We start from the raw sequence: 14,138 nt of genomic DNA, 5'->3' as shown, positions 1-14,138 counted from the left end.
TACACCACACCTCTCCCACCACCATCACAGTATATGCCAGATGACAAAACAGTGGGAGAGACAGAAGAACAAGTGAACTACGAAGAGTGAAACAGAAACAAGAGAAAAAGAGAGAGAGAGACAGAGAGAAAGAAAGAGAGAAGTGGAAATAAATGAAATGAAAGAGGAGCTTGTGTGTGACAGACATGCTTCACATCAGCTCCTGAACCCCATCAACTTTGTTCAAATTAAAATGAGACAAACACTTATTATTTGTATTATTTTCTTAGAATTAAAATCATAAAGGCATAAACTATATATTTAGAAGAAAACAATTGATCTGAAATTATTTAAATCATCGAAAAGTGCGGAAGGAGCAAACAACCGCTAACTGCTGACTTGACAACTACTTAACTAATCCTACACCAAAGAGAAATAATAAAAATAAAACAAATAAAATTCTGCAGTGAGTACTTATTTTTTGTTAACTAGTGAACCAGAACCATGCTGAAATAAAGCTTAGACTAGCTAAATTAAGCTAAGGTAGCTAGCTAAATTCTGTGACAGTTAAGAGAGAAGAAAAGTGACAGTTAAACTGCCATTTCTCAGAATTCTAAAAGTAACCATTTTGAAATTGACTTGTCAGGCACTGCTCGGCAATAGCAGCCCCTCCCTCACTGCACTGAACTACAGTCCCCAGCAGAGCTAAAGAGTGAGACTGCAAGGAAGCAGTACAAACACTTATTTATGAAAGAGAGGCCAGAGACACTAATCTGTGACAGGTACCAGAATGGGGATGTGAGCAACCTCATTTTCTATACAGAGCAACCCACTGCTTTCCACACAGTGATATACAAGCACTATCCATTGGCCAAGAAATTTGGCATTTGTAATGGATGGAAAATACAAATTGATGATGTTGAAGATTCTGATTGTTTTACAACTGTTAAAAATGGTACAATCATAGTGCAGGGCAACATAAAAGATTTCCAGAAGGAAACAGGACACAGAGGTATACAGGAGGGAGGTAACAGGAGGGAGTTGGCAGCTGCAGGACAGAGAGCAGACGGGGCAGGACATGAGGGAGCAGCTCCTGCCCCTCTGCAGCTACACTGTGAACCCCGAGCACACCACCCGGGACCCCCCACATAGCCGGGACCCCCCACAGCTCACCCACACAGCCAGAGACAGCCAAAAACTGTCTCTTCTGCATCAAACCCTGACAACTCAAGCAGGGAATGTATCGATGCTTTTCCCAAGGCACAGAGTGCGTAAGCTCTGGCGTCCGAGCACTAAAGCGGTGTTAGAGCTGCTCTCAGTGTCCAGGCTGGGCTGTCCCAGTCATACCCTCATCCACGCGGGCACAAATGACCTGAGAGCACAGCAGGAGAGGGTGGCCAAGTCACTCAGGAGGGCGAACCACGCACACCTTCCCAAACTCTAACGATGTTATGTCCACCCTACTGCCAAGAAAAGACTTTCACCCCCAAACTATTCAAAAGGTGAACACTGTCATCTACAGAGACTGTGCCCTTCTGGCAAATGTTCAGGCCCATCACCCCAGCGTAGGCACTGAGAGTCTGTTTGACCACGTGCATCTATAGAGAGGCTGTCCCTCTGTTAGCGCAGCCGTGGGACAGAGCACCCCCCACAGGAGCTACAGACCAGCCCCCAGCACACACAGACCAGCGCCACGCCCATCTGGACCAGCACGCTGGACAGCCGAGATGATGCCTATATATGCCTGCTATAATTATCCATGTGTATGCTATAGGTTATAATTGCACTTATGTATAATTATTTTAGTATTTGGGGTATTGTAGCTGCCAACCGTGGTATGCTATTGGAAAGTTGATGTACTCTTCAAGGGTTCAAGTTTTATCTATGTGATCACTCTATTTCTATGTGGAAAATCCAGGATTTAAATTCTTCAGCTTTTGGTCTGAAGAGTAGAAACCCAGATTTTCTAAAAACAGATAAAAGAATTAGACATGCTTATCTTGCAGGAGACATGGTGTAAAGGTGACGCAACCACTGAATGCCCCCCCGGCTACAAGGAACTAATAGTACCATCAGTCAAATTAAACAAAATTACCCAAGGCAGGGACTCCAGAGGAATATTAATTTGGTTCAAATCTGATATAATTCAATCAATTGAAATCGTCAAAAAGAGTGAATATCACATTGGGCAAAAAATTAAGGAGGTAATAATTTCCACACAAAAAATAGTGTGTGCTATTTATATCCCTCCCCAGAATCTCCTTATTTTAAAGAAGACACCTTTTTCCAACTAGAACAGGAGATCAGCCATTTCCAGGCACAGGGAAATGTGCCGATCTGTGGTGATCTAAATGCCAGGGCTGGAGTGGAACCAGACTTCATCAGCACGCACGGTGACAACCACACCATTGGCCTGAACCACCTTAACGTTTCCATTTCATCCCACAGGAATAATTAATGACGACAAATCAACTGACAAAAACTCTTGCAGCTCTGTCGAGGACTGGGTCTGTGCATGGTCAATGGTAGGTTAAGAGGGGACACCTTCAGCTCACTCTTGCCAAGAGCACTGTTGACTATGTGATCACAGATACAGATCCATTCTCTTTCAGAGCCACTAACCCTTCTGTCAGATCACAGCCAAATTACTTGTGCATCTAAAAAGGACAGAAACTAACAACACAGCCACACAGCCCAGTAAGCTGCACAACATTCAGAAATCCAAAACAGCACAGATGAGTACAAGAAAGAAATAAAAAAATCAAGAAATACAATCAGTCACCTTTCTGGTTACCACACATCCTCACAATCAATACGGACTTGGCAGTGAAAAATACAAATTACATTTTGGAAAAACTGGCCATAATGTCCAATCTGATACCATCCAAAAGTAAACCAAAACCAAAAAATGCGAAACAAGAAAAATGGTTTGATACTGATTGCAAAGCCATTAGAAAAAAACTCAGAAATTTGTCCAATCATAATCAACCAGATATCCAGGATCTACGCTGTAGTAATTGCAAGACGAGATTCATGGAGGGATCATTATGAGAAACTTATTGCAGAAAAATGACAGAATACACAGAACACCCCCAATCACAGAGCAGGAATTCATTGAAAAATACAGCACACAGACTCGGCGCCATCTTAAATGAGATGCTGATACACATGAGATGGCTTTTCTCAAACTGTTAAATTTGGTTCTGTGTGTCGGCTATTTTCCTGACGTCTGGAATCAAGGACTCATAACCCCTATTTTCAAAAGTGGAGACAAAATCAACCCTAACAACTACCGAGGCATTTCTTTGAGCAGTAATCTGTGGAAGATTCTATGTAGTATTATAAACGCAAGACTTAAACACTTCCTTAACAAACACAATGTCTTGCCTAAAAGACAGTTTGGATTTTTAGCAAGATACCACACAATCAATCATATTTACACCCTAATAGACAAACATGTCAACCAAAACAAAAATATAATATTCACCTGTTTCATTGATTTTATGATGGTTTACTTCATAAACTTATAGAAAGTGGTATAGGGGGTAAAACCTACGATGTTATAAAAAAAAATCTATGTATATTGGAAATAAGCGTGCAATTAAGATTGGAAAAAAGCAAACCAGGTGTGGAGTGAGACAAGGCTGCAGTCTGAGCCTGACACCTTTCAACATTTATATTAATGAAGTGGCCACAACCTCGGAAAAACCAGCTACCCCTGTTCCCACTCTACTGGACAAAGAAATAAAAATGTTCTTTATACCGATGATCTGGTTCTGCTGTTGCCCACCAAACAGAGACTGCAGCAGAATCTAGACTTGTTGGCACAATTCTGTAAGAACTGGGCCTTTGCAGTAAATCGAAAGGGGAAACAACTATCGAACACACTAAAAATTACACATACCTTGGTTTAAAGATTAGCTCAACAGGGAGCTTTAACCTGGCTGTGAATGAACTTAAAGAAAGAGAAAGCATGCAGGGCTTTTTATGCCATCAAGAAACAAGTTAAAATTGATACCAATCAGGATTTGGCTCAAACTATTTAAATCAGAATATATGGCAACGAAGTGTGGGGTCCACTGACATAGCAAGATTTTGCAAAAAGAGACAAACACCCAACTGAAACCCTGCATGCTGAGCATTCTTCACGTGCTGAGAAAAACAGCAAACCTGTAGCATATTCATCCTTGGTTCATGCTCCCAATGTCTGGAGGATTTCTTTATTTCTGATTTCTGGCTTAGCAGTGAGAATGTCTTGGAAGTTTTGCGTGTGCCAAGTTAAATCCCTTTGTAGGCTATGGTAGAACCATGGACATTTTATGGATATAAAATAACTGTATATAGGCCATGTCCTTGACCCGCCCAACGAATTAATTCACCCCAAAAATTAATCCACTGTCAATGGTCGTAGCCGAAAGGGTTATCATCAAAGCATGAGAACCGCCTTTGTGTTTTATTTGAATCGTGTGTGGACACGGAATAAAGCGCCGCACTGAATGTGTCACGAGCTCGGGGATGATTAATTGAATTTTGACACCCAGTTTGGCCGGTGCTGAATTGAGCCGAACACAATAACGCGCTTGTGCGGCCAGATCACTACACGCGTTCAAACACACACAGCTCGGCTCGGAGCGAGTTGCCACCGCGGGAGGGGGCTTCAGAGAGACTTACGCAGGTTGACCTCGTTTTGCCGTAATTAAAACAGCAGTGCTTCTATGGCCGCGAGAGTGTCCGTTACAGTCGAGGCTCCCTGTCGCTTGCCGAAGACAACTAGATGCTTCAAGAAACACAATACAGACGCCTGTGGGCAGTGGGGTCGGGATGCTTTTCGTATCAGCATCATTCCAAAAGCAGTGCAATTATCAGAGCCGGAGTTTGAGAAATCGATTTCTGCTGCTTTTAGAGATAGTGCCCAATTACAGTGCCAGAGCTCGCTCGGCATCCCTGAATACCGCTGAGCAGTGGCTCTCTGCCTCTTGTCGGTCCTGACGGGAGAACTGAGCAACACCGTGGACAGGCTGGACCCTCGCAGCGAGCCTCACAGTCCTGCATCTCCCTCCGCCAATCAGCTCTCTTATAACAACTGCGCCCTCCTCCTCTCCTCCCTTGCCAAGCACAGAAGCCACGTGATCATAACCAGGCTGGAGACCTGCTGCTCGGATCCAGCTGAACAGAATCGGCGAAGAGCAGGAGAGGTAGCGCAGGAGCGCTACTTGGACCAGTGACTTAACGTTGTGTCCAACGCGCTTGCGAATCCAGAGCAGCCGGGCGTATGAGCGCTTCGTTTTTGCCAGTGGATCTTACAACTGCGTGTGTCTTCTCTGGAGGATTTGTGTACATTTTCTATTGTTTTCTTCCTCTTTATTTTCATTACCCGGCTTTATAGGGAAGCATCCTATACCTGCCTGCTCTCTTACCTAACAACTGACCACCCAGTTTCCTACCCGAAATCATCCCACTCCCATCGCCCCCACCCTTTCCCTCCTCCCCTAACCTCAGCCCTGAACCCCTTCATATTACAGCTGAACACTGAAGTCGGGAGGATCAGTCTATTGCCCACAGTACTTCATGGGGCTCCCTTCTTTGCCCGGAAAATGTTTTTTACTTCGCGTCTGAGCTCGCCGCTGTCACCGCTCGCGCTAGGATCGGAGTTTCTGGTGAATGTCTGCAGTTTCTACCCGCGTCGCTTGTGTTTTCGGGGGACGCAGCTGAACTGAGATGGGTTTCTCGGTGGCAGTGCTACAGCAGCCTACACGCCCGCAGCAGTGGAGCAGGACTCTGGGAGACTGGGTTTTGATCGCGGTGGTATCATTTCTCGCGACTTTACCTGTACAGCAACTTCGCGCTTTCCCCTCTTCCCTGAGCGATTGTCAAACGCCTACAGGCTGGAACTGCTCCGGTAAGAAAATAAAAATGCTGTCCAGTTGTGTACGTGTTTGATATAGGCTCTTCGTGCGTAAATAGATGTGTGTGTTTTACTTAATTGCCATTCTTTGACTTGCCAGCGGATGCAAGACACGGAATACACGGATAAAATTAATACGCATTTAAGGGTGTGTTTCGTAGGCTATTGGTCTGTGTACACTGAAAGCACGCACAAGTGAATGTGTTAAAATGTAACCACTTTACACATGCACAAAGCGCTGCATTGTAGCTTTGGACGGACAGAGATTTTTAAGCTCGAAGCCTCTCGGACCCCTTTGATTGCCCTTGATACATGTTGTCTTCCTGCCTATGGACTGTTCTGATAAAATATTAGAAGACGATACATATTTTGAATAAAGACGTTACGGACAAGTGAAATCAATGCGTCAACAATAGTTGTTGTTATTATTATTATTATTATTATTATTATTATTATTATTATTATTATTAGGCAATTATTATTATTATCTCACAAGACGTACATCAACAGTGAGTTATCCCTAGGCTATATCATGTTGCCGTTGCCTAATTGTAACTAAAGATTTGGAGACCTGCACTGCGTTTGGAAGGCATTAGTCTGTCTTGGTATTGCAGGTATTTAAGGAGAGGGGTTGTCAAAACAGGAATTTAAGCGCTCACAACTGTTTGGTCTGCCTGGGTGCAATCGAGCATTTATGCTGATGTCCCATAGCACCGACCTGGTAATTTATCGAGTTTTCTTCCGTAGTCATGTTTCTTCCTTTTCAAAATTATAGGACATTAAACATGATGCTGTACAAGTTGTTAAGTGTTATCGGTTTCTAAACCAACGGCAATTATAATAAGATTGTCACGTACTTCCCTCCCGCTTCAGCGCATGTACGGTTTTTACATTCCGGAATGTTACCCTGCGGTTCGGTGGCAACTCGGTTGCCTCGTTATTGCATAGCTGGAGGTAATTCCATTCCCGACGAAGCATGCCGATGTGGTTCCAGTTTCTCAATCCACGATGACGATATATCTTAAACGCGGCATCCAGTTAGACTTGCGGGTTTTTGTACTTTCATTTACTTTGCCTGTTCAAGCGGATGCGATGCGCCCGTCGTGTTTCAATCGCTTTTGTCCGAGATAGACCCATTATGCGGTTTGTTTTATTATCCACGCGAGGTTCATTGCCCGATAGCGCTACCTCAAATATGAACATTACGCCTTAATAGTTTGTGTACTGTAAGTGTGTTTTCTCATTTTCTTGCCAAACCAATAAAAGTAAAAACGGCGGCAGTAAAGAAGTCTGCGTCCTCGGCTATCTAAATCATTTGCCCCTGCTGTCGTGTTCTGTTCAGCCACAATGCAGTTTGAATAGTTTGAAACCGGTAAAGTCTTAATGGCAGCCTACTGAAAAGCCCACAATACAAATAGGATATTTAAAATATATATAATGAAATGTAAGGACAAACGACTTTGATGGGTTAAATTGTTGAATTTCCTTTGGAAACCTGCTCTCGTCTGGATGTCGGTAAAGGTCCCTTCAGAAAATATTTGCCAGGTTATTCTGTGAAAAGCAATTGCAGACATCATAAGGCGATTTATAATCTTTTAAAGTGTTTCTAGCTCAAGGTCCGTCGCGGTTACCCGCCTTATGTTGTAATTTGGGTGTAGGAGCCTCCACGTCCCTATACGGCGTGTGGGTAACTTGAGCGTATCAGTGTTTCACTTCATCTGTTGCGCCAAAACATAAAATGAGATGAAATAGTTGTCGCCGCCTGAGATAAGGGCACACTTTCTATGCGTCTTCATACTTTATACAGGAAACACCATTTGGACTGAGTGTGACATAGGATATTCTGTCAAAACCTGAGATCTATATTTAGACCAGGCGTCCATATGGACTGTAGGATTGCGTCTTGTGTTTCTGAGAATGCCGACGATGAAGAAAAAACGATTATTATGATTGTTATGATTATTATTATTATTTGCTGTTGTTGTTAAGCATCAAATGTCCACGAAGCGAATAAGCTACCCTTTGAAATAAATAAAAGAAATTGGCCCGAAGCTGATTGGCGATCAGTATTGTTTTAATTGTTGAATTTGGCAATATATGTAGGCTATTCGTTGGTTTATTTTTTATTGAGGTATTTAGATCCGCAGTCATTGCCACTGTACAGAAGCATACCCTACAGACATTACTATATCGGGCTCACCAACAAACAGATGTTCTCCGCCCCTGCGAGCATGGCTGGTCAACGTCAAAGGCAAAGCAGAGGACCACACTATCGAAAGACGCGAATAACGCGATGAAACAGGTGCAATTCGATATCAGAGAATCGAAGTCCTTTATGAAATTGAATTTTCTGTATGGTAATTTACGCACACAGCAGGTTACAATTTCTGGGTTCCGTCTGCTTCAGGCTTAAGCAATTTGCCATATTATTACAGCAATTTTAAAATATAATTGTATATATGATGGAAAATCATTTAAAAAAATGATTTTTAAAAAATGACAGTGTAGCCTATGTCTATCACGAGTTTCACAGTTATGTGTAGGCTATGGAAACTTGTATAAACTGGGAGAGAAGCCCCGACGCCTACTCATGGCTAAAGAAACAATAACCATCCCCTTTAAAAGTCGTGAAGTATCCAGATTATCACATATCTAGATGTGAGTTCTGGTTTTGTTAGCAGAACAAGACCTGCTGCGACTGCAATGGCTCCTGATGATTATAGGCTATTCCGTTAGGAATTTCTACTGGGTGGCATCCGCGCTGAAAACGCAGCGCTTGACTCTCTGCGGAAGGATGTAGACTGTCTCTGCTCATTCTCGGTTTCAGGCCGGTGCTATTCTCTCTTCCCATCGTATCACGCCATACTTCAGCCCAGCAGGCAGACTTGCCATACGTGTCGACTGTCGGGTTTGTACTGAAGCGTAGCCTACCAAGGACTAGTAATCCGACGCTCTTGTATTGAGAGTCGATTAAAACAGGGTGCAGAGGAATATTAAACCCTTAAAATATGCATGAGGTCATGTTATCCTGTCCCTTTAATTAATTTATTTGTTTCTCATTTTGAAATAGTTGAGGACAGCGAGAGGCGCACATCAATTGTTCCAGCGTTGCATGGTTAAAGTATATTGTTTTATAACTATCTGGGCTGGGCTGTAGGCTACTGAGCAGAGCTGAGGGGGGATTAGTTCAAATTAATATAAAATGAGATTAAAATCAATATTAAATGCTACAGGTACTGTCGGTCTATTGAAAAAACGTTTTGAAATACTAGAAGCAGGCTGTCAGTGAGGTTGGAGTACCGGGGTATAGAGTGTGCATGCTTGTGTCCAATTTAATTTGATTCTATTATGAACTGAGATATTGTTCCGAAAGGATTTTTTTCTTTTTAAAAAAATGTTCCTGTTAATATGGATATTGGTTTTCACCATTAATGATGCGCCTAATACATTTTGATAAGCACGCTCTGATGTGGCCATGAGTCAAATTAGCCGGGAATTAATTGCGGAAATTAAAGCTACTCTGAGAGCGACATTGGACTGAGATAAACCTCCAGTGACGTTGGCATGACATGGGCTATCCCCAGGACACAGTATATGTAAAACCAGCACAGTCACCGCTGTTTAGCAAACACAGGCTGTAACTGGAATATTTTCACAAAAACAAACAATCACACCTTTACTGAGGGTGACATGGCTCAGGCCGTAAGAGCAGTCGTCTGGCAGTCGGAGGGTTGCCAGTTCGATCCCCCGCCCGGGCTGTATCGAAGTGTCCCTGAGCGAGACACCTAACCCCCAAATGCTCCTGACGAGCAGGTCGGTGCCTTCCATGGCAGCCAATCGCCATTGGTGTGTGAGTGTGTGTATGAATGGGTGAATGAGAAGCATCAATTGTACAGCGCTTTGGATAAAGGCGCTATATAAATTCCAACCATTTACTGTCAGGGTTTCACACTGTACATCCCAATTCATTTTAGGACAGCATGCTTTTTTGTGGTCAATTGTCCATTGCCATTCAGGATCAGCTGACCCCTTTATCAATTCATGTTTACTGACCATTTCTGAAAAATACTTTTATAAATAAAATAATTTGTTTTAATCCAAGCCACACTTGCTACAATTTTATGACTGAATAGGCCACAACATCTGGCAAAAAATGGCAATGGTGAATTATGATGTAATCATACATTACTGATCTCGTCATAGCTCAGGGGCTCCCAAACTGTATGGGGTCACCTGGATATTTTTGGAGAATATTTGTACATTTTGTGGGAATGTAGGCTACTACATGTTGAACATGACAACAATCCAACTATAATAAAGCAATGTGGCACAATCAATATAGCAGTTTAATTGGCAAAATAGTCATGGTGATGTTAGGCACAGTACGTGTACGCTGGTGTTGGAGGGTAATTTACATTTCTGAACATTGTTTTGGAGTTGCATGAGAAAAATGTTTGGGAACCCCTGCCATAACATGAGCACCACTCATAAATGAATGCATGATCCACTATCCTGTGTACTAATGTAGTGCAGAGGCGGCAACACACCTCACCCTGTATAGAAATGGAGCTGATTCAACACACACACATACACAACATTTACATGTACATATTCTATTTTAATAATGGAGGTATGCAGTACTGAGACTAATGCATGCAAGAGTAAAAAGGGGGAGTTGCTTGTTATTTTAAAGAATAAAGATATTACAATCTTAATATTTGTTTGCCAGCTTATTAATCACTTTAGTTTGTCCTTCAGGCACCTCAGTGGGGTTGTGTCCTGTTCATAATGATCATTAAAATAATTGAATTACATGCGTACATACATACATGGATACATACTGCATATCTCAATTACACGTTTTTATAATGGTGAATGTTATCCATATACTTTACTTTTGGTTCACAAATATTCAGAATGACACAGTAAATGAACTACATTTCCCAGCATGCTTTCACATGGATGCCTGACCTTGTTTGTCATTGGGAATGTCTCATAGGTGGTGTCCCATTTGGAAAAATATGCCCTGAGCACATAATGGGTGTGTAGCTTTTACTACAGGATTTCTAAGCTCCCAATCAACATGCAGGACGGCAAGAGGATGCTGGGATACAAAATAAAATCACCACTTTTGGACACATTTTACAACTGAGATCAGTTTAATATTGTCCCTCACCAGTGCACAGTAAAATGTTCAGTGTTAAATTAGCTCTTACGATGTAGAAGTAATCCCTATTTGATTCATATTGAATTAACTCTGGACATTTCACAGTGTATTTACTGTGTCTCATTGGCTTGTAGTTTCAAATTGGGGTTTTCATCAATGTTCTGTTTGTCCAGATTTCAGTCTCATCAGCTATCAGCAGAAGCTCTACAGATTCACTGTGGCATATATAACACGGACGTGATAAAGACAAATCACTCACATCAGCTGCAGGGCTATCCAGATCATACAAAGATCGGTGAATCTGGAGGAAGACATTACATAACATGTTATTGACAAGGCATCACATACATGTACATTGCCATTACATACATGTGACATGACTGCAACTGGAAAATCTTAACACCGGACCACATGCAAATGTGACTACATCCTGACATGAGACTGACATGAGACTTGTTGCAAATGTTCAAATGTCCTTAATAGGTTCTGAGACCTTTTGGTAATATTTTAGCATAACTTTCATTTGTGCAGAGATTAAATTCATTAAATTGTTCCTTGTTCCTTGATCAACTGTTTTTCAGACCTAATGTCAGAATGGGGTAGAAATGTGATCCAAGTAACTTTGAAAGTGGAATGATTGTTGGTGCCAGATGGGTTGGTTTGCCTATCTCAGAAACCACTGATCTCCTGGGATTTTCATGCACAACAGTCTCTAGAGTTATCAAAGAACGGTACGAAAAACAAAAAAACAGCAGTAGTGCAGCTGTTCTGCGTTAATGAGAGAGGTCAGTGGAGAAGGGCCAGACTGGTCAAAGCTATCAGGAAAGTAACAGTAATGCAAATAACCACACATTACAACAGTGAAGTCTGAGCACACAATGCGTCAAACCTCTCAGTGGATAGGCTACAGCCACAGAAGACCATTAAATATAAAAAATAAGTGCAATAAATACCTAATAATGTGCTCAGTGAGTGTATGTGATCTTTATTAGGATCATATAAGCACTGTCGGATTTGAATTAACATGGAACAGTGAATCAGTGTAATATGAAATTGTTTAATAAATTAGTCTGTCAAAATTCATATTCATATTCATTTACTGGCAGTAGCATATATTTCAAACCAATCAAAATTTCTGTGTCACACAATCAGAACATAATTTGAAAAAGACATTCTTTTTCAATGTTCAGCAGTAATTCTCAGTTTTCTGAGTCGCATGAATTGCACTGAATTTTCACAAGGCACAATCCTATTATGAGACTGGTTGAAAAGTTTGAACAAATCTTTTTTAACAGCTCTTTCTAACAGCTCTGTCTATATCACAAGCTACTTTTGAATTTTGCAAATGATATGCTGCAAATACATCTAAACTAGGGCAGTTTGCATCACAGGGTAGAGACTTATAAAATCAGTTCTTATAAACAGAGATTCTTATCAAACATGTGAGGCAGAATTACAATGAGCAGGCCGTTGACTGTTGATTAGTTAAATGTCTGCTCCAACTTTGATTCAAAGTGTAGCAACAAATGGAAGCAAATTTGCAACATTAAGGGCAAATGCTGATTGAATCCAGGCCAAATCTTCATTCATGTATGATGTCGAGCTTGGTGGCAGGAGCTGGATATGTACAATCTTTAGCATGTAGATTTATTCAATTCGGTGCAGTTCGATTTTATTTGTATAGCACTTTTCACAGTAGACTGTCCAAAGAGGGTTTACAGAGTAACCGAAGGGAAGAAAATATATATGGTAAATATCAGCCCGAAGCCCCCAAATAGCATATGAGGTAAACAACTTCCTAGTGGGAGAAAAACCCTGACACAGTTCCCAATGGGGAGAAATCTCGAGAGGAACCCGGCTATAGATGGTTGTTTAGAAAATGTTCCTATTTTGAATGTTCCTACATATTGCTGTTTTTTCACGTTGGGTAATCAGAGCCGTTTCTGTTAATGTCTGTGCCAAAGTGGTCCTCCCTCGCTCCCATTCTGTGGTCCATTAAAGGGTAAATACACCTGAGATCAAACTTTTTAGCTGTAAACGTGTTTGTATGCCTACTTTACAGCGAAACATTTTAATCCATTCCATTATTTCAACATTTATGAAGTAAAATTTAAAAAATGGTTGAAAAGTGTGTTCTGCTGCGCATGAATTTATAAAAATGCGATCTGCAGTGCACTCTGGTCCCGCCCCAAATTGCGATGTCACCGTACCTGGTGATGTCATAGATAGTTGTCAATCACATATCCACTTGGAAAATTGTTGACGCCCACATATTCCTTCGTTTAATTTAACACCTCGTTTTCAAAGTCGGCGAGCCATCTGTTATGAATCAATACAAAACAGAACACTGCTGGCACCTGATTGGTTAGAGAATATGCAAATGAGATGGGCACACCTACTCTACCCACCCCAGAATGCATTTTTCAAAATTGTGTAGAAGGCAGAGCCAGGCTGAAGCAGTGAGTGCGAGCTGTGCATCCCCTCCTCTCCTTTCTAGCTTCACCATGTCCATGTCCATAGCAGACATGTCACACTGTCCCTTCTGCAAATGGAGAGTGTCCAGCTACAGTTAGCATACTGAGTGACGTCCTCGGTTGAACCCAGTGTACCAAGTACAGGGCCGAATAGGCGGAGGAGATTAATGAAACACTGAAACAGCCAAACCTGAACGGAACAGCAAACAGAAGAATGTTGTCCATGGCTCCGCTGTCCTGAAGACCAAGCTGAGTGAACCAGGTTTACACTGGTTTACACTGGTTTACACTGGCCTACGAGACCCAGCCTCAGAGGCCCAAATTTACTTTTTGGTTGTTCGTTTTCTCCAGGGGCACTGATGATGTTACAGTTGCAGGAGATTAGATTGCCATGCCCGGTATTCCCTTCCAGACCCTGCGCACCGGTAATCAGCCCTTAATTTGGATGTGCCACCCAAGACCTCCTTGCTTTCTCCATTTATTCATTTTTCATTTTACACAAAGGGATATATTCCTAAAGCCTTCAATGGTCGTGAGTCAACACTGCCCCACTCACATTGACGTGACTGGTGTGTGCACTCCCAGTACACTGGACCACAAGCCAGTGGCCAAT

General features: G+C 42.0%; 1 protein-coding gene across 1 annotated transcript in view; it reads left to right on the top strand.

Annotated features, from left to right (window-relative positions):
- Positions 1-5,113: 5,113 nt before the first annotated feature.
- The window catches only part of tmeff2a (transmembrane protein with EGF-like and two follistatin-like domains 2a), an 89,718-nt gene continuing 80,693 nt past the window's right edge, over positions 5,114-14,138 (top strand). Inside the window, exon 1 of the mRNA XM_061227011.1 lies at positions 5,114-5,878. Within this exon, the coding sequence (XP_061082995.1) occupies positions 5,698-5,878 (181 nt within the window). The 5' untranslated portion in view covers positions 5,114-5,697. The remainder of the gene's footprint in view (positions 5,879-14,138) is intronic.

Source organism: Conger conger, chromosome 17 (assembly GCF_963514075.1).
Source record: "Conger conger chromosome 17, fConCon1.1, whole genome shotgun sequence".
NCBI lineage: Eukaryota > Metazoa > Chordata > Actinopteri > Anguilliformes > Congridae > Conger > Conger conger.
The sequence above is the reverse complement of the archived record's forward strand: the minus strand, read 5'-3'. Positions and strand labels throughout refer to the sequence as shown.